We start from the raw sequence: 27,120 nt of genomic DNA, 5'->3' as shown, positions 1-27,120 counted from the left end.
AGGTGAGGTCTTCTGTTGTGGGGAGAGGAGAGGCTCCCTGGAAATCGCTGTTCCGGCCTCGATGGTGCCCCCACTCGTGGCAGGGCCCTGCTGCCTCCGAACCCCAGGAGCCCCAGGGCTGCTGCCATGGAGCCTGGAGGCGGCTGGGCCTGAGGCCTGCAGCTTGGGGTAGAGCTAGTATGGGTGTGGACTGGTACCCTGGCTGAGCAGCAGTCTGGCATCCTCTTCCAGGAGTGACAGGATGAGGCAGCTGTGCCCAAGGAGGACAGCCTCGGTGTAGGGCAGCGTGTAGTCCAGCTGGATGGGACAGACGCAGGGCCCTGGGAGGCTGAGGCCAGGGCTCTGGACCCTCCTGGCCCCTGCCCCACGGTGTGGGCAGAAGGGGCCAAGTGAGCAAAGCCGGGGTTGCCAGATGATGTTCCTGGCCAGCTGCAGGGGCCCTGGCTGGGGGCTTCTGGGAGAGTGGAAGGGGAGGTGTCTGCAGGTGAGCAGCCTTTCCGAGTCCCTGGCTCTGCCCCCACACCTGCTTTGTCAGGGCACAGACACCTGTATGGTGGACAAGGCACACAGGCCTCCGAACAGGGCCGTGGCTCCTGGGGCGTGCCTTTGTGTGAGGATCTGTGTGTGTGCGTGTACCTCACTAAATGAGTGTGGCGTACGGGGTGCATGTGTGCCTGTGGGGAGTGTGAACTCATGGTGGCGTGTGCACACATGTGTGCATGTGCATATGTGCGGTGCCCGTGCAGCCCAGGCGGCCTGTGACAGGAAGCCTGGCGGGGCTGGTCTCCGCCCCAGAGCTCTGATATCTCAGCTCGAGAGCGGTTCCTGCTGACCCCTGCTCGCCTGTCTGCCTGACCCCTGCTCGCCTGTCTGCCTTTCTTACCTTGTCTCTTGGCCTCAGTCCACACCGACTGGCTAGTTTCACCCACAATAAAAGCAGTAATAATAGTAACCTCCCAAATGATGTGCGGAGCCAGCGTTATGGGCAGCAAAGTGCCTTTGCAAACCCTGTGGTACGAGGCAGCTTCGCCAGCCTGAGCTCTGCCGTTATCCCTGCTGGTCTCGCATCTGTAATGAAATCCCGCACCCTCGCTCAGGGGTGTGGTGTATGTGTGTTTCAGGTGTGTGCACATGTGTGTGCGTGTGTCGGGCATGTGGTGTGTCTGTGACGAGGCAGAGTAGAACTCACAGCCTCGTGTCCAGCCCAAGCCATCGACGTCCCCAACGCCTTCCCAGCCACCCCCACCCACACAGCACAGCCGAGCAGTTTCCCACGCCAGCGGAAACTCTCCCTGAGGCGTTTCTCCTTCTGGTTTATGAATAAGTCTTCTCCTTGTGTAACGCCTTGAAAACAGAGCCAAGCACAGATTTGGGACCTGGGATCCTGAGGTTGTCCTGCCCAGGGGTCACTGCAGAGGGAGTCTTGTCCTGCTAAACTGACAAGACACTGAGGACATGTTGCAAGGGGCACCCAGGGTGTTAGAAATCGCCCACCTCGAGATTCTCAGTGGCCAAGAGCACTCACCTGCGGGTATGGGGGACTCAGCGAGCACACAGGTGTGTCTTGTCTGTCACCATGCCCTGGCAGTGCCAGTCCAGTTGCTGGCATTATTCACACCTTCTTCCTTGAGACCTACTCCTACAAAGCGAATGACTGGTCACAGGGTACACGTGTCTTAGACCCCCTGACACTACGACCTGGGCCACCACACACAGGCAGCACCCCCTGACACTAAGCCCTGGGTCACTGCACACAGGCAGCACCCCTCCCCTGACGCTAAGCCCTGGGTCACTGCACACAGGCGACACCCCGACACCAAGACCTGGGACACCGCACACAGGCGGTACCCCCGTGACACTAAGCCCTGGGTCGCCGCACACAGGCAGCACCCCGACACTAAGCCCAGCTCTTCTGGCCTCATTTCCTCCCAGGTCCCAGCTCAGAGATGGCGCCCATGCAGGTGGGCAAGACAGGCTGAGGACACCGCGTTGCCCCACCCATCACTTGGACACAGGCTTGTCTGTGAGCGCTCCCTACGAGAACTCTGGATGGCCCTATGGTGCCTCCTTTTCTCCCTGTTGGGGACCTGCCCCTGGGCCCCACCTTCCCAGTGGCGCTGTGGGTCACCTCAGGCCGTCCCCTGCCCTCAGGCCTGCCGGGCCCCTCAGCTGCACCTTGCTTTTGGTCTGACCAAGCACAGAGCTGACATTTGTGGTGGGTAAATGCCACCCTTTTGGTCTCTGCCTGTCAAAGTCATTTTGGATCTTCATCCTGTCATCCGTCACATCAGACATCCTCCCAGATCTGTGTCACAGCCTGGCAGGATCACATGGTTTGTCTGTCTGCGCCCCACGGGTGGCAGGAGCTGCTCCAGAGGGACCAGGCTGAGTTCCAGACACCCTGAGGGCCTGTTTCCCGCGAGGGAGGCCCCAGCCTGGCCCCTGAGTGACTCCCTTTGTCACACCTGCTGGAGCCTGGACCTGGTCAGTGACCCCCTGAAGCTACTCCCAGGTGCCCCCACTGTCCCACCAGCCCCCACCCAGCACCTGGAAGGAGGGGGCACGCCTGTCTCCTGGACATTCTCCCTGGACCTTCCAGTGACCTGCCCAGCCTGGGTGGTCCCTTGCTTTGAGGACTCTGCAGGGATTTGAGGGGCTTCTGTCATGGCCACCAGTCTGGTCTTCCCTGGGTCCAGCCGTCTCCCATGTCGAAACTTGACTCACTCATAAAAACAGAGTGGCTGGACTTGGTCCTGTACCCACCTCTACTCAGTCCACAGCGTCCTTCCCGCCGTTGCCTGCCGGGTTCCCGGAGAGCCGGTGGTCCCAGGGTTTGGGCAGGGCTCTGGGAGTTTGCTGCACAGATACTTTCTTCAGTGCCCTGCCCCTCGTCCGCAGGTCCCAGATCGTGACCCCCAGGCCTGTGGCTTCAGCGCTGTGAGCTGTTTCTGTAAAGTTTGTAGGAACCGAGGTGATGCTGGTGCTAGCCTGGGTGGGTTGCGCAGGGCTTGCTGCAGTCCCTGAACCCAGTCCAGCCCATGCCCTGCTGTGCCAGTGCAGCAAATGGGGCCGGCGCCAGGCTTTTCGGCTCTGCAGGCCTCAGGCTCCCAGAGGCCACCAGACCACTCCTCAGTTCCTGCCCTGGGACAGTGGAGGCTCGGCCTAGCCCCCAGCAGGGCTCCCAGACAGGTCTACCATGCAGCTCTGCTGGAGGGTGGAGGGTCCCACGCTGTGTGGGAGCTCAGACCTGGCATCTGAGTGGGCATGGGGGCATGCCAGCACCCACCACCCTCTGCATGCTGACGAGGGACGTGAATGGGCCTACAGCCTGCAGAAGCTCCTCCAGCCTGCGTGCCTAGCACAGACGCAGCCTGGGCTCCCTTGGCAACCAAGGCTGGCTTATCTCAGCTGTCAAGTGGGGTATGCTTCTACGGTGGGGCTTTCCCTGGGTCGTGGTCTCCCTTTTTGGCTCAGACACAGCCAGCTGGGCAGGCAGGACAGGACAGGGCAGGGCTGGGCTGTGGGTGATGAGAGGCAATTACCCCAGGGCAGTTTCTTCCAGAGACGGCGGGGGCTCCTAAGTATGCAGGCTCCCCCAGCCACGTGGCTCACAGACAGTGCCCGGCTCACACCTGGCTCTGCCTGTCAGGGGTCTTCTCTGTATGGCACAGAGCTAGGCTGCCTCCCTAATTCAAAGGCCAGGGGACGAGCTGAGAAGTGAGTGGTCTGTCCAGGCTCCCCCGTTGGGGAGGTGTTGGTGGGGGTCTGCCCTGTGGGACATCTTCTGCCTGAAGCTGAGACCGTGGTGGCACTGTGGCCCCCCTGCCGGGGCAGTGGGAACAGTGACCCGTGGTCTCTGGTGGTTCCCTGCTACCTTAGAATTCCAGGTGGCCACATTCTTTCCTCAGAAGGGAGTCTCTGTGAAATGATGCGCGACAAACACCACCTATGGAAAGGAGGTTTCCTGTGATCGACCCGTATGCACCCTGACAGAAGGTCAAGTCTGGGGATCTGTTCTGGGAGGGGCTGGTCCTAGGGGCTGGAGGGGTGGATTCTTTCTTTTTTAAAATCTCTCTCTCCGACTTCTGATTTTTGCCACACGATGATGTCACTGCCTTTCTAAGAAAACTCCCCCAAAGGCAGCTTTGTTCTTTTCCATTCTGACGGTGGCTGCCCCTCCCCCCCGCACGCCCTCCCCTCGCACACGCGTGTGCACACGGCCTCGCTCCCTGGGAGCCCTCGGCAGGCCCCTGGTCCAGGCCAGCCCTGCGGAAAGGCCACTGGTGGGGGCCTGCAAGGTCCCGCATCCTCTCAGCAGAGACCACTCCCCAAGCACTCTGCCTGGGCTTTGTGGGAGTTGGTGCTGGAGAAGGAATTGTGATTACTTGCTTTATTTTTGAATGTTTTTCCTTCTGGTCTTAAAAGCAATGCAAACTCTTTATTTAAAAACAAAAAGATGAGAGAAGAGAAAGAAACACCATCCCCTATCTCCGAGAAAAGGCTGGCACCGTGGGTGGACCAGCAGCACACTGAGGGGGCAGCCTGGTGGAGGGGCCTGTGCTTTGCTGAGGGCACCAAGCCCTGTGGGGGGGCCTTGCCACTATCCCAGCCCTGCCAGATCCCCAGGGGACCCCAGAACTTCCCAGATGACCTCCTTCTAGAAGCTGGGCAGGTGCAAAGGGGTGGCCCGGGGACCCGGGTCTATCCTGCACCTCCAGACATCAGGACGCCTCCAGGCTCTCACACCCCACAGGCAGCCCTGGTGTGGCCTCCCCAGCTCCTGACTCCGGGTGGGCCCATCCTCCCTTCTGAACCCCCGTTTCTGAGAATGAGGTGGTTTTGGAGCTCGTGAGCAGAGGAGCAGTCAGCACTGGATGGCAGCCGAGCATCACCTGGCACTCGGAGCCAGACCCCTGAGTACCCTGTCGCTGCAGCCTGGAGACCAGGCTGGCCAGGACCCCTCCCCAAAGGCCTCGCAGTGGGCAGAGATTGGGGTGTGTGTGGGCGTACATACCATGTGAGTGACTCTGTGGTCTGTGTGTATGGAGTATGTGGTGTGTGGCCTGCGTGGTCTTTCTGTGTGGTATACGCTGACCCACGTGTGTGGATTGTGTGGTCTGTGTGTGTGGTGTATATGGGCACATGTGTGTTTGGTCAGTGTGTGGTATGTACATTCACATGTGTGGGTGTGTTTGGTCTGTGTGTGCATGTGTGTGGTGTATGTACATGCACACGTGTGTGTGAGTCCCGTGTGGTATGAGGGGAACAGCTGTGGGAGAGCCAGGGAGCTCCACTCTGGAGCTCCAGCCACCCTGGCTCTTGGCTGCCCTGGCCCTGTCAGTAGTCCCAGAAGGAGGTTTTGGGGTCACTCAGGTGTTGGGCTGGGTGTTCTCATTTGGAGAATGGGACCCTGGGGTTGGGGTGAGTCCTGGGCCAGCCCCTGGCCTGGCAGAAGCCATCCCTGCCCTTGCATCTACTGCAGGCTCCAGGCATCCACCTGCTGGGGCTGAGCTGAGGGCCACGACAGCCCAGAAAGGCTCGGAGGCACCACGGCCCGGCTGCCACGTGGATCTCAGATGCTGGCCTCCAGCACCATGGGAGAAGAATATGTGCTGTTGAGGCTGCCCAGTGCACAGCTCGCCGTGGCGCTCTGTTACGCGGGAAGCTCCTGCACGGCCCTGACGCCTCCTCTAGGAAGCCTCCCAGTGGCCGCAGGGCAGGGATGTAGGGGTGGCTTTGTTTCAGGGCTCAGTACCGTCTTGTCCACATAATTTGGTTCGAATTGTGTACCTGAGGACTGAGAGTTTGGTTGGCCATGGCTGGTTTGGGGGCCGCCTGGGTGAGGGTGAACTGGGATTGGAAACCCTCCAGTGCACTTTGGTGTGGCCCTGCCCAGTGTGTGGCACCTGTGCCCCTTACAGAGGAGGAGGGCAGCTAGGAGGGACAGCGGCTTGCCCGGGGCGCTGGCCATGCCAACACCCTGGCCGGTCAGGTAGCGCCTGAGGGGTGGGCTGTGTGGTTGGTGACTTAGTCAGTGACCAGGCTCAGCAGCAGGGCGAGCAGGCTTTCTCAGGCTCAGCGGTACCCCCACCACTGCTGTGGCCGTCTCCCCATGGCACCAGCTACTGTGCGTGGATGATTCCAGAGAACTGCCTCATGCTGGGCCCTGCCCCAAGGAGGCAGGTGGCCCTGGGGTGGCCTGGACACCGTGAGTCTCTGCTGGGGCTGATGTTAGAGGGAAGGGTTTGGGATCAAGGCGGCAGCAACGCAGCCTGGAATAGTGGAGTGGCCCAGAGCCAACCTGCAGAGCTTAACACAGCAGCCGGGGACCATGCTCCGATCATAGCGACTTCTGCATAAATCACCACGTAAGGACGTGTGCTCGGGACCCGCCCAGATGCGTGCTACTCCGCAGCACGGCTTTGACGCAGTCACCGCTGTTATCCGGGGAGAAGCAGCACCTCATCCTCCCAGATGCTCTTTCCCCGCGGTATTTACTCATCCACTCCTTCACTTGTTCATTTGGTGTCTCCCTTTTCTGGGAGCAGTGTGTAATTTTGTGTGCACTTTGCCCTCCCCACAGCCTTCGGGGAGGTGGCCCCGACAGGGCGACGAGGGTTTTGCTCATCGTGGGAGGGGCTTGGTGGTGGGGTTGGTTCACAGTCCCAGGGGAGGCCCCTGCTGCCCCAGCATCCTTCCTGTGAACTCATGCCACGTGCACCCCGCAGCCATGCACCGGCCATGGCTCAGCAGGCCCCTATGCACTGGGCTCTGCAGCCAGGCCTGGGCCACCTTGGAGAGCTCCATGCCCTGCACCGTGGGCAGAAGGGGCTGAGGCAGGCCGGTCTGGTGCCCACTGGAGTTGTCCCCTGTGCTTCCTGGTCACAATCAGACATGGGCACTCCCCAGGGTTGAGGACAGCCTGAGCCGTGTTGGGTGTTGGGGTGAGAGAGCTGGACGACCCCTCTAAGTTCCTCCAAGCCACACCCTACCAGTACATGTGACGTCAGCTCTGGCCAGGGTGCTGGGCTGGAGGACCCAGAGGTGACAATTGACAAGGCAGGTGCCGGAGGAGGGGGTGTCTAAGGTTATCGTAGGAGAAAGAGTGGGATGGATAAGGAGGGGCACCCAGACTGGAGAAACAGCTGCTGGGAAGCACCCAGGCATTGCCTGCAGGTTCCTCTCTGCCAGGCTGGAATGGCCACCCTTCGTCCCTCATGCACCCACCACGGCTTTCCTCGGAGTCACCTCCCTGCCATCCTGTTGTTCGGAGCCCCCAGGCGGCCCCCAGACTCTCTGCTGATCTCCACAGGCTGGGAGCCCTGAGTCCGGGCATCTGTGATGTTGTCGCCGTCTCCCTCAGGTGGAAGGGGCCGCTGGGGAGGAAACCACACTGTTTTCTCACTGCCGGGGCCCCTGGGGAGGAAACCACACTGTGTTCTCACTGCCGGGGCTGCTGGGGAGGAAACCACACTGTTTTCTCACTGCCGGGGCCCCTGGGGAGGAAACCACACTGTGTTCTCACTGCCGGGGCTGCTGGGGAGGAAACCACACTGTTCTCACTGCCAGGGCCCCAGGGTGCTGCACAGGGGAGGGCTTGCAGCAGGCGCTCATTACCTACTCGGAGGAAGGAGTGAGGCAGCCAGTGAGTGGACATCCAGGTGGTTCCAGGAAGCAGGTGTCCACGTGGATGGCAGGGGACCTGTCACTCACCATTCAGGGCGGATTTGGGCAGCACTGGCTGAGGGACAGGCTCCATCCTGCCCTGGGGGTGCTGGGTTTTCATCTTTACCTGGAGCGCGGGCACTATCTTTATCTGTCAGTGTTAATATCTGGCTGTGATTGGCGGTGACCGTGCCGCGTTTTACCAGCAGAGTGGCGTCTTAAATTCCATGGGTTGATTTGCAGGGTAGAACTTCCTGGTGGTTCACCTTCCCGCTCCTGAGACGCCCGGGCTGCCGGCCCCTTGCAGAGACAGCCTTCTTCTTGGAATTTAGGGGATGTGGAGGGGGCAGCGAGGAAAGCCAGGGAAATTATTTATGCTGGCACCTTTGGAAAAAATGTGCCCCTTCTCTGTACCACAGGTGATCTCAGACCCTGACTCTGCCCCCAGGGTCCTTCCCGCCTCCCTCCTGCCCTGTGGGGTGTCTGTAATGTGGGGAGCAGAGGTGGTATGACGAGAGATCAGGGATGCGGGGTGCCCCTGTGGGAGCCTGTCCACGACACCCATGGGTGATGGGTGTCTGCACAGCACATCCATGAAGCTTGGGTGTACCTGTGTCTGCATGGGCACGTGCATCCCTGGGGAGCATATCCTCATGTGCTGCTAGTGAGCCTGGGCCCCCTGGCCTTAGTGTGCTCATACCTGGGTGGCACCCGTGTAAACCTGCATGCCTGTGGCTCACTCCAGGGGTGTGGTGTGTGCACATCTGTGCCTTGTGTGCGGCCATGTGTGCCTGTGTGCATATATGTACATGCACATATGTGTGTGGGGGCGTGCACGGCACTGTGGGAGGGCAGAGGAAACCCTGAACGCTTTGGCATTGATGCACACAGTGGTGCCTGCCTGCTCATGCCTCTGTACCCAGGCGGGGATGGCAGTTCCTCCCTGGCAGCGTGGCTGGTTCCACACAGCCTTTGACAAGCCTGAGAGGGGGTCTGACCTGTTTTCCGGCTCCAAAATGCCATGCCCTGGGTCCAGTGTGCTGGCGCTTGGGGATGGAGACCAAGCACTGTGCCTCGTAGAGCCCGGCTTCCCTCCAGCAGCGCCTGATTGTGTGCAGGGGAGCCAGCTCCCTCCTCGTGATCCGAGCCTTTCATTTCCGGACGTGACAAAGATGGGGCTGCGTTTAATTTCCCGTCTGCCAAGGCAGTGCCGCCTGAACGCCAGGCTGTGCACAGGGTGGAGGTCGCCGACTTGACCCAGCTCTGGCTTCCATCGAGCGCTCCTTGCTGGCAGCCTTCGAGGTGCTTTCGGACGCTCCCTCTGAGTGAAGCGGTCTCCCTGCCCTGTGGCCTGGCCGCCGGGGGCCCCTTGGTGGGTGGGCTTTGGGTGGGCTCTGGCTATGGGTGTCTGTAACGTGTGGCCACTCATTCGCTTCTGCTCCTCTCTGCAGGTCAGCTGGCCGCCGGCACCTGTGAGATTGTGACCCTCGACCGGGACAGCAGCCAGCCTCGGAGGACAATCGCCCGGCAGACCGCCCGCTGTGCGTGTAGAAAGGGGCAGATCGCCGGCACCACGAGAGCCCGGCCCGCCTGTGTGGACGGTAAGCACCCGCGGCCCCGGGACCCCTCCGGGCGCTGAGCGCGGCACCCCCGAGGGTGCCTCTTCCCTGATGCGGCCCCTTCCCTGAAGGTCCCCCTAGGCCTCGGTGTATCCTCAGGTCAGGCCCCTGGCCATTGGCACAGCTGCTCCCATGGATGTGTGAGCTTGTGGCTTGGGGACTGGCTGGGGCGCAGTCTCCAGTTCCTGGGGGTGGTCAGGGAGATGCCGGCACCCTGCCTTACTTGCCTGTGTGTGGGGGTCTCTGGCCTGAGGCTGTGGTTCTTTGGTGTTGCCTCTGGGAGAGGAAAAGGACAGCAGAGGGGCCGTCTGCAGGACGGCGAGGTCCCCTGGGTGCTGTTCTGTAGTCTACGTGTGGTCTGGCCGAGGCTGCCAGCGGGACCTGGCTCCTTGTCTCTGGATCTGACCAGTTCAAGACACTCTCGTGCCTAGGCTCGGGAGGCCGCAGCTCCGGCCCCCATGGGCTCTGAGCACGTGCAGAGGAGCGCCTGCTGTCAGCTGGTGGTGATCCCCGGCCCCTAGATGTCAAGCTGCTGACAAGCTGCGCTGTGGCTCAGCCTTGCTGGAAAGGGCACTTGGAAAGGGCACCTGCTATGAGGTGGCACAGGGTGGGAGGGGCTGTCCTGGCGTCTGGGGGGAGCCTGTCCGCTGGTAGGGAACTCTGCTGTGCATATCTTGTTGCTGACTGTAGGGGGAGTGTGGGCTTGACCAAGGTCATTGGTGACCAGCCAGGCTCAGGGGTCAGCGTGAGACCTGGGAACCCCACAGCTGGGACCTCCCCAAGGCCCAGTGTGTCCTGGGAAGGCGTCTGGTGTCAACACCAGCCAAAGGTCAGGGGTGGGCGCGTAGGGCCGGCATTAAATCCAGGCTGCCCACCCCCTTGTGACCAGAGTGGGTGGGGAGACCCCTCCCTGGGGCAGACATGGGCACTGCTATGGGCCTAGCCAGCAGCAGCCGTGTGCCAGTCCAGGCAGCCATGGGGTGAAGGACCCCATGCAGGGGTATTGGATGCCTTGGTTCCAGGCGCAGCAGCTTGACCACAGCCCAGGAGAGAGTGCAGGGAGGGAGGGTCCCCTGTGGGTGAGATGCGGAGTCCGCTAGGCGGGGGGCCCTGAGGCCACTCCTTGGGGTGGAGAGAAACCAGCATCCCTGAGTGGCAGGCGCAGACTTGAGCTGCTGTGGGGTTGCCCTCGAGCTGCGGCCTGGTGGGGGCAGAGGCCCTGCAAAGCCAGGAGAAGGTAGGGGCAGGGGCTGGGCAGGAGAAGATAGGGGCAGGGGCTGGGCAGGTGGAGTAAGTCCGAGGATATATAGGGGTGTCACTGGCTGGTGGCCCCTCCAGGCCTTGGTGGACTTCAGGGCAGCTATATCCGTGGCATCCTGCACTGAACATGGGTGCAGGCATCTCAGGCCGGGTGCAGCGCTCACTGGCCTTCCGGGGACTTGGTGCAGGGACCTGTGGAGATGGGTCCCAGACTCAGCTGGCCCACCCCATGGAGGGCAGACCCCTGCCAGGCTTCCCAGGGCTGGATTTGGAGTCCAGGTTTTCTGACTCTGGTCAAGGGTCCTTTTCTCCCCTGCTGCCCCTGCGGGGGCTCCAGATACCCAACTTCAGATCCCACCGCCTCTGCCCAGGAGCCCGACGTGGGCAGCCTTGCCCTTGTGCTGTGCTGTGATCTGGAACACGGGGTCAGGGATAGAGCCTGCTGCTTCGTAGGTGCTGGTGAAGGTCCATGGAGAAGGGATGGAGCGCACAGAGATAGGGCCGAGGTATCCTGAGCACCCCACGGGGGGAGGCGGCTGCACTAGGAATGAGAACGCCCGTGTAAGCCAGACGCAGTGGCTCACGCCTGTAATCCCAGTACTGTGGGAGGTTGAGGCAGGTGGATCATGAGGTCAGGAGTTCAAGACCAGCCTGGTCAAGATGGTGAAACCCCATCTCTACTAAAAATACAAAATTAGCTGGGCGTGGTGGCGTGCACCTGTAATCCCAGCTACTTGGGAGGCTGAGGCGGAGAATGGCTTGAACTCAGGAGGCGGAGGTTGCAGTGAGCCGAGATCGCACCACTGCACTCCAGCCTGGGCGACGGAGCGAGTCTCAAAAAAAAAAAAAAAAAAACTCCCAGTATGACCAGGGGAAGGTGTTCTAATAGGACAAGCCCTTGATCCCCTAAAGCCGGATAGACCCCTCTTGGGGTTCTCAGCAGAGTCAGGGCGTGGTCAGGAGGATGAGGGCTGACGGAGTCACTGAGCTTCTTCCAGGTGTCTCACTGATGAGTGTGTCCTAAGACTGTGCAGGAACAGGCCAGGCAGTGAGTCTGCCCCAGGGCCTACTGCGTGGACCCCTGACCCCTGTGGCCTTTACAGGAAGGGAAGGAGGGGAGGGGGCTGCGGGCTCTTGGCTGAAGGGAGCGCGCTCTGCCCAGGCTTCAGCCCGTGCACCTCTCCTCCCCGCAGATGCCCTGTGCACCTGGGGGTTGTGTGCACTGCTCAGGTGGGGTACCCGGGAAGAACTCATGGGCCAGGTGGCCTTCCGGCTGAGCCACCTGTCTGTCTTCCCTAGACCCTGCAGCTGTGTGCCACCGGCCCTCCTGCCACCAGCCCTGAGGGTTTCTGGGAAGCTCTTTGGCACTTGGGAGGGGGATTGTGGGGCGAGAGGCTGAGCTTGCTGGAGTGGGCTGGAGGAGAGGGGAGCCATCAGAGGCTTTGGTGCATTTTGAGGACCTGGGGCGGGAGGAACGGGCCCTGGAGCCTTGTTTTTAAAGCCTTGTCCTTATTAAAAACATCTATCAATTTGCATCTGTGGAAGGCATGTGATTAAACACCAGGTACGCAGGACCTCAGGGCCGCTCTGTGGCTCTCAGGCTTCAGTTCTACAGAGCTGGTTCCCGGGGCAAGCTGGGGCAGAGATGTGGCGGCCTTCTTTCCAGGGAAAGGGACTGCTTCTCCCACAGCCACTGCCCTCCTGGCTGCCTGTATCTGGAACCACTGGAACACATGGTGGCCAGGGCACCTTCTCGGGAACACTGATGCTTCCCAAGACTGGGAAGGAGAGAGGTGCTCTGCACTGCCAAGGAGTTCACAGCCAGGCCGTCCTTTCTTCTCATGACTTCCGCCCGCCTGTGGGGAGAGTTGGGGTCAGAATTGATTACTAATTGAATCTGGGTCTGCTCATCTGAAACCACATTCACTTCCCTCTCACCAGGAGCCTCCTGTGCCTCAGGAGCCAGGTCCCAGAGACCCAAATTAAAACCATACCATTTTCAAGGGGGGCCAAACAAATTAGTTAGCTTGCTTCTTTTTGCACAGTGGGCATTTTCCAGGCTGCCATCTAATTTAATTTTTGCTTTTCTATTTTCTTGCTCTGTGTGCATAATAAGTTTCCTCGCATGTGAATTGTGTTTGCTAAAGAGAAAACTTGTGCTGTGTTGGGCCAGGTTGGAATTGAATGTGAGTAGGGTTGAAATATTGCTGCCCCTACTGTGTTCTGTGACCACAGGCACCCGGAATGCCGGAGGAAGCCTGACTGTGCTCACTTGTTCATTCGTTGGCTGCTTAATTATTCATACATTTGCTCACTCACTCATCTGTTGGAAGAAGGTGTATACCCATGGCAGCAGGGGAGGTGAACGGGGACGTCAACTCAAAACACCCAATACAGCGAGCCACGCAGTGCTGCAGGTGCGGGAATTCAGACTGTGGCCCCAGAGTGTCCTCACTTCTTCCTGCCGGGACCTCAGCAAGGATGCATCCATGAGGGGGCATTTGAATAGGGTATTGAGGGATGAAGAGGAGCTCACTAGAAATGCTTCTCTTTATGAAAAGAGGGGGCCAATGATTAGAGAGGAATTATAGCCTCCAGCCTCCCCGGCCTTGTCTCTGAGCCAAAGCATTTCTGGGTGAACCATGTCCCTGCCTGTACGGGGCAGGTCCATGAGTCTGTGCACCTGCATGCGAGATCCAACTTATGGAACCATCAGTGAAAGATTCAAACGCAAACCAGCCACGCACTGCAGTGCATTCCATCCTTACACACAGTATCACCACTGTGGCACTTTCCATCCTTAAATATCAGCCACCGAGCCTCCCCTCCCCCAGGGCTGCCCTCTGAGGCAGGCACCCGGGTGGGTGATGCCCTGGTGGGCTGCGCAGGCCCTGCTTCTGCTCCTTTCTAGCTGTTTATGCAGCTGCACCAGGTTCCCTTTTCCGTCATCACACCCGTGCCAGGTCCCGCAGCCACCACAGCACTGCACTGAGGACTGAGACCCTGTCCCCGAGTCCAGCGCTCACCCAGCCCTTGCCAGGCGTGCAGCAGGTGGCGGTACCTGGCCAGCCCTCCTCACTGAAGCAAGGTCTTCCTGTATGAATAGAGGTGCTGTCTCCTGCAAGTCAAGTTCTCCTGAAACTCCTTTCCCAGGAAATCAAAGACTGCAGCCCAGTGGTGGGGGCAGCAGAGGGTGGTGGTTTGTGGGTGGGACTGCCCCAGAGCCGAGCCAGAGGGGTGAAGGGTGGGAGCCTCAAGTCTCGGGCCTGGGTGGGGGCAGTTTTCCCTGGGAGCTTTTGAGGGAGTGGTCAGGTGCAGTCATGGCACTGCGCAGACTCAATGTCAGGGCCGCAGTGGCCACTGGGAGGTGCGGGACATCCCGGGCTGACCAATAGGTCTGGGGAGGCTGTGCCCAGGAAGGGGCAGGGTCGGAAGGCCTGGAAGTGGGGGCTGAGCGGAGCCTTGTATTCTCCAGACGTGAGACCTTGCAAGCCACCTGGGTCCTGGGTTGGGAAAAGAGACAGAAACAGGCAGGTGGGCACTGCTGGGTTCTGGGCAGAGGTGTGGTGGCCGGAGTCTTTGCTTCTCCGTGTTGGGAGTTTGAGGCAGGTGTGGGACAGTAGAGGCCCTGCCCACTCTCAGGCAGCGTGGGTGGGTGGCAGTAGACGCGCAGCCATAGGCAGGTGTGGGACAGTAGAGGCCCTGCCCACTCTCAGGCCGCGTGGATGGGTGGCAGTAGACGCGCAGCCATAGGCAGGTGTGGGACAGTAGAGGCCCTGCCCACTCTCAGGCCGCGTGGATGGGTGGCAGTAGACGCGCAGCCATAGTCAGGTGCACGCTGAGGCTGTGGTGTTTGGCGTCTGTGCTTCACATGTGGTTTAGAGTCCAGGTGTGAAGAAGAAGGGGCACTGTGAGGGGGATCTGTGGTCAGTGTCACCTTCCACTCCACGTCCACAGCCCTGGTCTCATCTTCCACGTCCTCCAGCAGCAGGTCGGTGCGGGAGGGTGGAGGGTGCCCCGGCCACCTACAGGAGTCTGGAGATGGTCCCTGTCTTTGCTGTGGGGATGGATACCACACTGATGGCAGGGCCACGGGACCCTGGGCTGTGGGCCCCGGCAGTGACTGCAGGAGCCAGGATGGCAGGGAAGCCACTTCTTCTCTTGCCTTTCCCCCGTTGTTGACCGTCATCACGCCTCATAGCTCATGATGCTCTAGAAACATGGGGTTTAATTACAGGAGTGCAGGAGGGAAAAGCCTTTCAGTTCCGAGAGGCCGGGCACAACGCATTGTCTCCACCTTGAGGCACTGGCGGGGCCCCCAGGGCCAGCTGAAGGCATGTTGTGGCGGGGACTAGGGTGAGGGAGATGTTCCGCCAGGAGAGATGTGAATCACCTGCTCTATTGTACACAAGACGCTGGGATTGCGCCAAGGTTCCTAAGATGCGGTGTCTGTGGCCGAGTCAGCCTGCCCCTACCAGTCGGTGCTCAGCCTAGCCAGGGGTCAGCCCCAGGGTGGCAGCTGTAGAGGCTGTGGCTGGCCCTGCCTGCCCCGTTCATCCCCTCGGCAAGTGGTGGTTGGGATAAGGAGGGCCCTGGTTCCCCACAGTTGTTCACACAACATGGGGTCATCCGTTTGACCATGGAGCTCACGGGAGGCTGCCTGCTGGCAGTTGGCTGTCCACGGGCAGCCCTTCCTGCCCTGAGCCCTGACCGCCCTCGGCAGCCTGGCACCCCGCTCGGGCCGCCCAGCGCCATCCAGGAGGGGGTCTGGGCCCTCACCAAATCACCGAGGCCCTGATCTGAGGAAGGATAATGAAGCTGTTTTTCAGAGGGGCCCAGACCCCCACATGGAGCACCCGGCTTTGCTCTGGGCGGTTTATTGGGCACCCGCTCCCCTAACAACCTTACTGAAAAAAGGACTCATGGTCCAGGTCCCTTCCAGTACGTGATGGAGACCAGCTGGGTACCTGCCTGCCTCAGGATGTGCCCTCACCACTGCTTAGGGGCATGGGCATGTCGGCTTCCTTTTGGGGGCTCAGGGAGATCCCAGCATTTCTGGAGGTTTCCTGAGGCCACAGGCAACTGGGTCTGCAGCCGCGTCCTCACCTAGGTTTTGGGTCCTGGTCACCCTGGACCCCTCGTGGCTTGGGGTCCGTGCTTTGCGGCACAGAAGCTGTGGGTGCCGGTGTGGCCCTCTGCTTGGCAGGCACTGCCAGCCACTGCATGACGTGACCGTGGTGGGGCTGTCAGGACACATACATCTCCGCGCAGACTGCTGCCACCCGCGGCCTTTTTGTTATGGAACCACTGCTGGGAGAGGGTGGTGTGTTATAAACGCTTGGCAAGCGGAGAGGCGCCTGGGGGCTGTTGGCGACACTTCCTTCCCCAGCACACCCCTCTGTTCCATTCTGCCTGGATCCAGATGGGATTGGAGATGCCCTGGGATGCGGGCACCACACCCCTCAGTTCTGAGCATGATTGGTTTGTGAGGAAGATGGTGGGAAGAGACCCTGCCCCCGGTTCCCTAGGACATGGATGTGAATTGCTTCAGTCCAGAGGATGCAGCCGCATCAGGCCCAGCAGATGGGCAGGGTAGGACAGGTGTGTCTGCTGCTGGAGCCACAACTCACAGTGCCTTGGCCATCCCAGGCCCTGGCCAGGGCCACTCTCGTAGAGTTCTTTCAGGGAGGAGCTGACTGCCCGGCCCAACCCATGGCTGTGGTCTGAGGGTACAACGGCAACTATGCTAAAGGCCAGACAGTTGGCTTCATCAGAGTCCAGTTTTACCAGAAGGGAGCAAGCTAGTCCTTCTCCAGCAAGTTCCCCAGCAGTTCCTTCCAGATCTTGGTGCGTTTAATTGTTGGAAAACCACACAGCAGCTGCATGGCTCTCTGATGCCTCTGTAGAGAGATGAGATGGGTGGAGCCAGGGTCTCCTGCTGCTCAGAACATGAACTCCCTTGAGCGTCCCCCACTGTGAAGCGCCCCAACTCCCAGCTCCAGGGAGCATAGCTCGGGGTGAAGGAGAGGAGACCCCAGCATTCACGGGCACTACGCGAGTGTCACCAGATGGCAGCCAGGGTTGGTAGATGAATTGCTGATTTTTGAGGTGCTGTGGGGATCTCAGGGTGGGAGCACACCGGGAGGTGGCTGAGCAAACACAGGTGCCCAAGCCTCTCCGTGTCCAGTCACGTCAGGGTGTGCAGCTCTGGAGGGAAGAGGGCGGTCTCCTTGCTCTGCTCCCTCCCTTTCACAAGGGAGGCTCTTTCCCAGGGCTGTGGACACAGGGCCCCTGCACTGCCAACCAGGGAACCCAGGGGAGGAGGAGACCACTGCCCTCCCCTGGGGCTGGGCGCTGGTGTCCTGGCCCCCTCGAGCTCTTGAAGTCTGCCCGTGGAAGGCCCACTGCATGTGTGCTGCATCGTCCACTGCATGGGCCTACAGGGTTTGGAAGGAGCACGCCTGCTCCACTCACGCCGCTGCCCTGAACCCACCGTCACTCCTTCCCACGAGGATGGGGACAGCCCGTGTCTGCTCCACGAGGCCCCCACTCCATGTGATTCGGGGACAGAGAGATGCGGGGTCCTGGCAGTGGGACCCCAGGCTGTGCTGCTCAAGCACGTCCCATCCCTCGTCCCTGCTGGGTCCCTCTGCCAAGTACAGGCTTCCTGGCACTGACTTTCCCATCCTGATCACTCCCAACAAACTTGGGTGGGGTTTTAATTTTTTTTCGAATTCTGTCATTTTTGAGCCCAGTGACTCAAATGACTAATAACTGTCTGGCATGGAGGAAAAGGAAGGGGAGGGCTGGGAGGAGCTCCTGTGTGAATTTGACCTTGATCCAGCACCCACTCTGCAGCCTCCCAGGCAGAAGGCCCCTGATGGGAGCTGGGACAGATACGGGGAGAGCAGGGGCAAACAAGAAGGGAGCATCTCCTTATCCCCACAGCCGTTTCAGGAGCACTGAGGGCTGGGAGGAGGGGCCGTGGTGGGGCAGCCTAGGCCTGTGGGGTCTGTGCGCCCAGCACCGAGTCAGGCACAATGTGGTGGATCTGGTAGTAACTGGATGCAGCAGTGTGGCAATCCAGGAGGGCTTCCTGGAGGAACTGGGCACTGTGTTTACAGGGGAGGCCACACCCATCTGTCATTGTGTACTGGGCATGGTTGTCACCCAGGACGCCCCAGGGTCCTTCAGCAGCAGGCATGAGTGGGGGTCCACTCCACATCCAGCCCTGCCCAGACCCCCCCCAGGTCAGACTGCTCCTGGAGCAAACCGTGTCTGAAGGGGCTGGCAGGATGCAGAGTGGACAGCAGCCCTCACTCTTCTGCGGGAAAAGCTTTCGTGTGCTTCCGTCGTTAGAAAAGTGAGCGTAAGTACTTGGATATTTCTGTCTTGGTCCATTTTGTGATGATGAGACTGGGTAATTTATAAAGAAAAGAGATTTATTTTACACTGTTCCGGGGGCTGTGAAGTCCAAAATCAAGGCACCAGCGTGTTCAGTTGTGTGATGAGGGCTGCATTCTCCAGAGGGGAAGAACGCCGTGTCCTCACGCGGTGGAAGGTGGAAGGGCGGAAGGGGGCCAAGCTCCTGCAGTCAGGTCCTTTCACAGCATTATCTCTCCAGGACAGTAGAGCCTTCATGACCTGAACATCAGTCACAGTGCCCATCTCCCAGCACTGTTGCATTGGGGGTTAAGTTTCCAACACGTGAACTTAGGGAACACTTTTAGACCACCGCGATTTAGAAATATGTGTATGTTCTTAACGCAGCTGTGGCCTCAAGCAGGTCCCCTGAGCTCTCTGAGCTGTGGGCAGAGAAGCAGAGGAGGAACAGTGTGGCTGAAGGCACAGTCCTGCCTGGCTTCCTGAAGCAAAACACTGTTTCTTTCTTTTTTTTTTTTTTTTTTTTTTCCTGAGACCGAGTCTCGCTCTGTTACCCAGGCTGGAGTGCAGTGGTGTGATCTCAGCTCACTGTAAGCTCTGCCTCCCCGGTTCAAGCAATTCTCTGCCTCAGCCTCTCCAGTAGCTGGGATTACAGGTACCCACCAGCACGCCCGGCTAATTTTTTTTTTTTTTAATTTTAATAAGAGACGGGGTTTCATCATGTTGGCCAGGCTGGTCTTGAACTCCTGACTTCCTGATCCACCCGCCTCGGTCTCCCAAAGTGCTGGGATTACAGACGTGAGCCACTGCGCGCGGCCGACTCTGATTCTTTGTCAGAGTGTTACTTGCTGTCTGGAGTCGGCTAGAACCACCCTTGTGGTATACTGGAACTGGCTTGCACCAGATGGTGAGAACCATGGGTTAAATTTTCAGGAAATGTGTGAGTTGACTTATAATAATCCCCATTATTAAAAACAAAATTATACAAACTGACCTGTAGATAAATTATACTGAAGCTGAAAGTATTCATGTGAACACACTAAGAAAAGAAGAGTAAATGATACCTAAATCAAGTGGAAGAAAGACAGTAATAAAGATTAAAATGGGAATAGATGAAGTAAAAATAGAAAAATAATGAAAATCATCTAAACCAAAAGTTCTTTTTTTTTTTTTTTTTTTTTTTTTGAGATAGAGTCTCACGCTGTTGCCCAGGCTAGAGTGCAGTGGTGTGATCTCAGCTGTCTGCAACCTCCGCCCTCCCAGGTTCAAGCGATTCTCCTGCATCAGCCTCCCAAGTAGCTGGGATTACAGGCTTGCACTGCCACGCCCAGCTATTTGTTTTTCATTTTTCTATTTTTAGTAGAGATGGGGTTTCACTGTGTTGGCAAGTCTGGTCTCAAACTCATGGCCCCAAGTGATCTGCCTGCCTTGGCGTCCCAAAGTTCTGGGATTACAGGTGTGAGCCACTGCCCACCCATCAGGTTAGTTCTTTCGAAGATAAATGAAATTGACAAATCTCTAGCTAGGCTGATATGAGGGAGTGGAGAGGGATAGAGAAGAAGGAAAGTGAAGGAAGGCTTAAATTACCAGGTCATAAATAAACGGGGACATTAGTGCCCACCATATGGAAATAAAAAGGTTAAAAGAATACTATGAACAATTGTATGCCAACAGCTTAAATAGTTTAGATGAAATGAGCGCATTCCTAGAAAGACATAAACTTCCAGAACTAACTCTAGAGGAAACAAAAAGTTTGAATAGACCTATGTTAAGTAAAAACAAGGAACGAGTAATCAAAACTTCCCGACAAGAAAAGCCCGGGACCAGATGGCTTCATTGGTGAATTGGTCCAAACATTTAAAGAAAAATTAACACCGTATCTTCTCAAGCTCTTCCAAAACATCAAGGAGTAGGGACCACTTTTTTTTTTTGGGACAGAGTCTCGGTCTGTTGCCCAGGCCGGAGTGCAGTGGCGCGATCTCGGCTCACTGCAACCTCCGCCTCCTGGGTTCATGCCATTCTCCCACCTCAGCCTCCAGAGTAGCTGGGACTACAGGCGCCGCCACCGTGCCCGGCTAATTTTTTGTATGTTTAGTAGAGACGGAGTTTCACCCTGTTAACCAGGATGGTCTCGATCTCCTGGTCTCGTGATCCGCCCGCCTTGGCCTCCCAAAGTGCTGGGATTACAGGTGTGAGCCACCGCGCCCGGCCAGGGGCCACTTCTTAACTCACTCTGTGAGGTTGGTATTGCCCTAATACCAAAGTATCAGACATCACAAGAAAACTACAGATCTGTGGATACAGACGTAGATGTCACTGTGGGTGGGTCTCTGTGCGGCCCCACAGTACCCCTCATCCCTGAGGCATGTGTCTCTCCTGCAGCACCACCATGATGGGGACGGTGCCATCCATGCCTGCATCTCTGCACAGAGCCTGTGGCCTATGTAAAGGTGCTCTGTGAATGTTTGTCAGTGGGTCTTGATACCTCCAAATGCCTGCTTGGAGCAGGTTTTCAGGGAGACCCGATGGTGAACAAAGCCAGAGAACCAGCAGGCCTGAGCCGGGGGTAGAGAGGGAAGGATGGGGGGTGCCACTGCTCATGAATCTGAGTGATGCCTTCCAGGTTCTTGATAGTGTTTGAAGTGTCCACTACACCCTGCTAATAATGCCGCTTCCCTCATCTTACACATGTTAATCAGCATCTGAGAATAATCAGCGTCTGCAAAAAGAAATATCTTTGAAAAATCTTTGAGGAAATCCTCTCCAGGAAGCCAAGAGCTGAGGGGGCCCAGCATGTGGTGCTGGCGCGGGCCCTGATTGTGGCCATTAGCAGGGATACTTGTGACATTTCAGGGAAGGGTGCATGGGGTCTGCCTGATGCCAGAGGCGCTTGAGCTGCTCCCGCCCGCTTCCACCTCTGAAACTCAGCCCCGCAAACACTCCCGAGGGCAGGGCGGTGGGAGGCAGCGAGGTCCCATGACTGCTGCGTTCCTGTTATGGTCCATCTGGGGATTCTGGGGCTCTTCTGAGGCGGACAGAGGCAGGTCCCGTGTCCTGAGCCTGCAGCGTTGCTTGTGCATGGCAGACGCTGGATGGATGTGCACAGCCCATGGGCGCTCAGTCCACAGCTCCCTGCCTCTCTGGGTGGAGTTTAAGTATGGGTGATTTTTCAGCATCCTGAAAGCCACGCTGAGTCTTGGGTGAGTGACGGAGCACTGTGACAGTTGATGCGGCCAGCAGGTTCAGGGCTGGCCTGTCCCAGCTCCTTCCGGAAAGGTTAGATGGATCACCCCATTCTTTGTACAAACACCCATCCAGGGAAGTACTGCTGTGACCTCCTGTTAAAAGCAGGGAGACTAAGCCCCACAAAGGGTGGAGCTGGCCCCAAGCCCACAGCTGGAAAGTGGGGGCACTGGGGCTTCAGTGCTGCATAGAAAGTCTCTGTTTTCTCCTGGAAATGCCCCTGCTGGCCCAGACCTAGGGCATCGACGTGCAGACAGAGAAAGGACCAGGCCTGTGGCCGCCTCTTGGGCTCCTGGGCAGTCATGGAATAAGGGTTCAAACGGACAGTGCCCTGTGCTGAGGGGTGTGGAGGGAGCAGTGACAAGAGCCTAGAGGAAGGAACCACAGCCTCAGACTGCGGCGTCCAAAGAGGGCTTCCTAGAGGAGGTGAGGCCTGTGCCTGTCATTGTTAGGAGCAGGTGCGATTACCGGGCAGCACACCCAGGGACCTTGACAGTCTCTGAGCAGCAGAGTCCTCGGCAAGTCTCTGAGAGCGCTGCTGAGGGCACAGCGCCTTCTGGACCCCGTGGCGGAGGATCCAGTATTCTTCCTGGCCTGTTGGCTGCAGATGGGGGACACGGGCGGAGACCCTGCCTCTGAGCCCTCGTCCACCCACAAAGGGACGCAGAATCATAGCCACAGCCTTGTTTGCTGGCTGGGCTTTGAGCAAGTGGAGAATTTTGCTCCAGCCACCATGGTCTGGCCGTGGAGCCAGGAGGTCTATGGGGACCATCCTGTGGAGGGAGGGAGACATTCATAGCCCAGCCCACCGTCCACAGGCCAGCCATGAGGCTGAGTCCAAGACAGGAGGCAGGGAGGCTGGACCTCATGGTCACATTCTCCTCAGGGGAGCCCCGATTCAGTGGTGCAGAGGGGCTCAGGCACCACCACAGCAGCTGGGCTGGACGGTGGGTGTGGGCGGAGGAGGCTCCAAGTCAGGGAGCCCTTCCGGGAGGAGGTGGCAGCCAAGCTGGGGATGGAGCGTTCTTTGCCCGTGTGCTGCTTTTCTCCCCATCGTCACCCACTTGTTCTTCTCGCCCTGTCCTGGTTCGATGAGGGACCCAGCTGCTGTCCTCTCTGAGGTGGCTGCAGGGCCCGGTGCTGGGGAGGCCTCCGTCCCTGGCCTTTGTGATGGGGTTTGGCTGTGCACAGGCACCGAGGACCAGCAGCCCTGCGGCGGGTGCCCTCCACCTTCCTTAGCTCAGGCCCTGCTTTGATGAACATACAATCCTCATGCTGTCTTTGATGTGATTTGAGGTTTCAAACTGAATTAAATAACATGATGAAAAACAAATCAAAGCCAGGGAAATTTTGGAAGAAACAATTTTATTTTGATCTTGGAGATGCTTTGATCATGTGACATGGGTGAGTGGGGCTGCCTCCCCGTTCCTCCCCTGCTCCGGGTGTGGGGCGGGGACGGCTCTGGGCCATGTTCGGGGCCCATCTGGATGCCGAGTCATCTTCAGGCTCCCAGACTCCAGTTCACCTTTCTAGGGGATTGGGCATTCTCTCAAGGGCTGTACCCCCAAAAAAACCCAGGCTCCCATATTGCAAGTCCTCTAAACTCATTGTCTTCGGACATGCTGTGCCCTGCCTGTCCCATCTCCCAGTGCCCGGCAAGGACGTCGCTGTTTCCTGACGGGGTTGGAAGCGGCTCGGACTCTTTGGAGCAGAAGTGGGGCTTGATCACCTCTTGGGTATGCTTGCGGTGTGAACGTTTTTCTTTATTTCTTTTTTTATGGAGCTATGTTGCCATCGAGAGGTCCAGACCCTTCTAGAAATCTTGGACAGGTTGTAAGGAATGAACTTAAAAACTCTTTACACCGAATTTTCCCCTAGAGACAATTCTTTCCAGCCAATAAAAGGCCCAGCAGCCCCCTTAGCCGCAGAATGCTATGGCGTTAGAGCTGATGGTCGTGTTTTCAGGAGAACAGCTGCATGTTCCAGGTGAATTCATCTTAGCACCTCGTGGAGGCAGATGGCCGGAGCTGCAGAGCGTGTGCTGGGCTTGCCCGCTGGGCCCTGCCCTGGCTCCTCACCTTACCAGCTGTGCAACCACACAGCACTTGGCCCTCTCCCGGGCTGGTGTCTCTCTTCTGTCAGCAGAAGTGAGGAGGCTGCTCACCTTCCGGGTGGGTTTTGGGGGTCAGGAGGTGAAGGGAGCAGACGCTCTCAGAGCTCCTGGCCCTGGGAGCACCCTGACCCGTGCACACAGCTGCTCTTACGGTCTCGGAAACCCAAGGCCGGCTGCTGGAATCTCAGCGTGGGGGGTGGGGAGCGTGTCTCCTCAGGGAAAATCTGACGCAGGAGCAGGCACGGTGAATACAGTCCGAGCTCATTCATTCCAGCTGCACTGCCGTGGAGCCCAGGACAATGTGGGCTCTCCAGGCCGCAGGTGACATTTGTGGAAAGAAAGATTTGCTGAGTTTCGAAACCATGAGAGCAGGTACGGGGCATGTGTCCAAATCGTCTGGGCCTCTGCACAGTCCACACTGCAATGGGGGTTGCTGGCGTACTGCTGGCCCTGTGGTCAGGGTCTGCGGCCACCGGGCACAGTGTCCTACCAGAGCATGGAGAGGGATATTCCCCATGCCCCACCCTCGGCCCTGAGCCTCCTTGGGCACCTCTTGCCTGCTGGCACCTTGCCCCAGCCCTCTCTCCTAGTGCCCTTCCCAAGTTTACAGAAGAAGGCCGGGCTGAATGGCATGCAGGCCTTGAACCCCGGCCGCAGAACTCACCCCTATGAGGTGAAACTGGACGCTCTTTCGTCCTGACCATGCGTGGCCAGCCGGTGCCCCGAGGGTTCATCTGTGTCCTTCTAAAGGCACCTCATGGCGTGTTTCCGGTCAGTAGTCAGACATTGCGCTCATCTCCCTGGGTTCAGAGCCTGCTGGACACTGATCGGTGTCCAGGCCTGGTCCCGCCCTGCGGGGCAGTGCAGCGGGGAACCGAGAGGGGCAGTGTGTGGCAGTGGGTGCCAGATTTGGAGGAGCCGCCAGGGACTCGTTCCCCCACCCTCCTGGACAGCGTCCTCCTCCCTGCACATCCTTCTGGGTAATGCTCTGGGAGCCTCTGGGCTCTGGAGACACAGTGGGATGGAAAAGGCCAATAAAAGACAAATACACAAGTCTGCAGAAAAGAACCAGGGGGCCTGGGAGCCTGCAGAGCATCCATAGGGGAGATGGTGCCTGGGGGCTCATTGGGGTGCCCACTTTGGAAAGCTGGTGGTGTGGCTGATACCCGCAAATCCAGGCCTTGTGAGTACCTGGAAGCCAGCTCCAGGTGGATGTGGGGCTGGGGCTTGGCCTGGGTGGTGAGGATGTGCCTGGTGCCTGTGGGGACAGCGGGAGGAGCTCGCAAGAATGTGATGGGAGCGCAAGGCTTAGAGGTTGGCATGGTGCAGGGAGTCAGGGCCGGTCCCTGGGCAGGGGCTCTGCAGGTCAGAGGACACGGCAGATTCAAACCTGCCGGGAGCCTTGAGGGTGCCAGGAAGGTGACGGACCACTCCGATGGCCTTCTACAAAAATCTCTCCGCTGCTCTCTGGACTGGAAGTTCAGGGCAGCAAGAGAAGTCTGCAGAGGTCAGGCTGGGCAGAAAGTGGCAGTGACTGTGGCCGTGTGGGGAAGTGGGTGTTGGGGGTGATTCAGGGGTCCGGGCAGCGGCGCTCCAGTAGAGCTGTGAGACCGTGTGGAGGGCAGAGCTGAACCCAGGCCTGGGTGTATGTGCAGCGATGCTTTGTGTCCACCCCAGGAGGCCCCAGGCACACGTGGAGCATCTGTTCTGCCCCCCAGCTGGTGCAAGCCCACCTGAGCAGGTGTCCAGCAGGCACGGAGTGAGAGACACAGGCTGGGAGCAGGTCAGACTGGCAAGCCTGCATGGGTGTGGGAGTGTTGAGGTCACCAGGGGAACTGAGGTGGCAGCTGAGGACACAGGGCCCTAGGTGATGGCCACCCACTAGCCCAGAGAGGGACCATCCTGACCTGCCCGCTGTCGCAGCTGCAATGGTGGCCTCTCCTGATAATTGCCCTCCCCATGAGGCTGCCTGTGGAAGGAAGCAGACCTCCCACGCAGGGAGCCCGATAGGTGAATAAAGGTCTCCTTTAATTATTCAGACCGCCCAGCAGATCTGGCAGCTCATGCCTCCCACAGGAGCAGAGCCTGACTGATGGGAGCGGGAGCTGCGGGAGGGACGTGGGGACGCTTGGGACGCTCCAGGATGCAGGGTGGCTGGATGAGCAGGGTGCTGGGCCCCTGTGTGTACCTTAGCTGCAGTTTGGTTTGGCTTTAACTTTTTGTCATTTTTAAGTGTCTGGCTCATTTTAGAGCCAGGTGACTTAACAAAGGTTTCGTTTATCATTGGGAAGGGAAGGATATTTCTATTCTGAGTTATAGACGTGTCAACAGGGTGCGGCTTCTGAAGGTCAAGCCAGACCCTGCAGTTGGGGGCACTAGAGTGGGCTGAGGGGCCACACTGGGGTTAAGTGGCCTGCATCTTTGTCGGTCCTGTGCCTCTCTGCCCGTCACCTTGGATCAGTCACCTTCCCATTGGTGATGAGGGGAGATGCAACTGTAGACAAAGGGCAAAGTGCGGCAGCCTGCACACAATAACTTAGGGCCTTTGCAAGCTTGATTTTACCCAGCCAACTCGATCTCTATCACCACCTGGTGGCAGCAAACCAAAATTGCAGGCATACTTGTTCGGCGGTAAACACATAGCATTACTTTCTGTGGTTTCAGTTACCCATGATCAAAGGTAGTCCAAAAATATTAAATAGAAATTTCCAGAAATAAGTAATTTGTGAGTTTTAAATTGCATGTCATTCTGAGTAGCGTGACAAAAATTTTACACCATTCCACTTTATCCCATCTGGTCTGAGAACCCTCCCTTTTCCCAGCATATCCACGCTGTCCAAGTCACCTGCCTGTTAGTTACTAAGTAGCCGTCTTGGTTATCAGACTGTCGTGGCATCGTAATACTTGTGTTCAAGGTACCCTTATTTTACTTAATAATGACCCTAAAGTGCAAGAGCAGTGGTGATGCTGGCAATTCAGATATGCCAGAAAGAAGCGGTGAAGTGCTTCCTTTAAGTGAAAAGATGAGAATCCTCAACTTCATAAGGAAAGAAAAAAAAATCATATGCTGAGGTTGCTAAGATCTACAGTAAAAACAAATCTTCTATCCATGAAGGAAAAAGACACTCATGCTGGCTTTGCTGTTGCACCTCAGACTGCAAAAGTTATGGCCATGGTGCATAAAAAGTGCTTAGTTAAGATGGAAGAGGCATTCAGTTTGTGGATGGAATACACGAACAGAAATGGGTTTTGATTGATGGCAGCTGGGTTTGGTACTCTCTGCCGTTCCAGTCAGCCACTGGGGGTCTGGGGGCGTGTCACTTGTGAATAATGGGGGCTGCTGCATCTCCTTTGAATGTTGCCTCTGATGCCTGAATGATGTGAGGAAAGTCCCCTGGACCTTGACTCAGTAAATGCAGTCATGTCTCATTAAATGATCTTCCCTATCATCAGGCCATCTTTGATGACCCTTATGAAACTATGTCTATACAATTCTATTGGTTTACAAAATATGCTGTGTAGACGTATTCTGAAGAGATTATTTGATCTTACATTGGACTTAGAAGTCCAAAATAGGTGACTATTCTTTTTTAAAATGTAACTTAAAAAAAAAATATTTCATTGACACATCTATACAAATTGGAAATTGTAAGTGCAAACCTTGAGGCCTCTGGCCTGGCCCAATCTCACCCCCCTCATTTGCTCACCAGAGCCCTATAACTTCTGTCACTGTGGGTTTGCCTGTTTCAGAACCTCCCATCAACGGAAGCAGGGAGTAGGCATCACTTTTGGACTTGGATCCTTTCCCTCATTATGTCTGTGAGAGCCGCCCAGGCT

The 27,120-nt window shown here is 57.9% G+C and overlaps 1 protein-coding gene across 2 annotated transcripts in view; it reads left to right on the top strand.

Moving 5' to 3' along the window:
• TAFA5 (TAFA chemokine like family member 5) overlaps positions 1-27,120 on the top strand; it is a 251,054-nt gene that overhangs the window by 142,810 nt on the left and 81,124 nt on the right. For both annotated transcript variants that reach the window (XM_003905721.5, XM_009217530.3), the window contains exon 2: positions 9,117-9,266. In XM_003905721.5, the coding sequence (XP_003905770.1) occupies positions 9,117-9,266 (150 nt within the window). The remainder of the gene's footprint in view (positions 1-9,116; positions 9,267-27,120) is intronic.

Source organism: Papio anubis, chromosome 16 (assembly GCF_008728515.1).
Source record: "Papio anubis isolate 15944 chromosome 16, Panubis1.0, whole genome shotgun sequence".
Classification (NCBI taxonomy): Eukaryota; Metazoa; Chordata; class Mammalia; order Primates; family Cercopithecidae; genus Papio; species Papio anubis.
The sequence above is the reverse complement of the archived record's forward strand: the minus strand, read 5'-3'. Positions and strand labels throughout refer to the sequence as shown.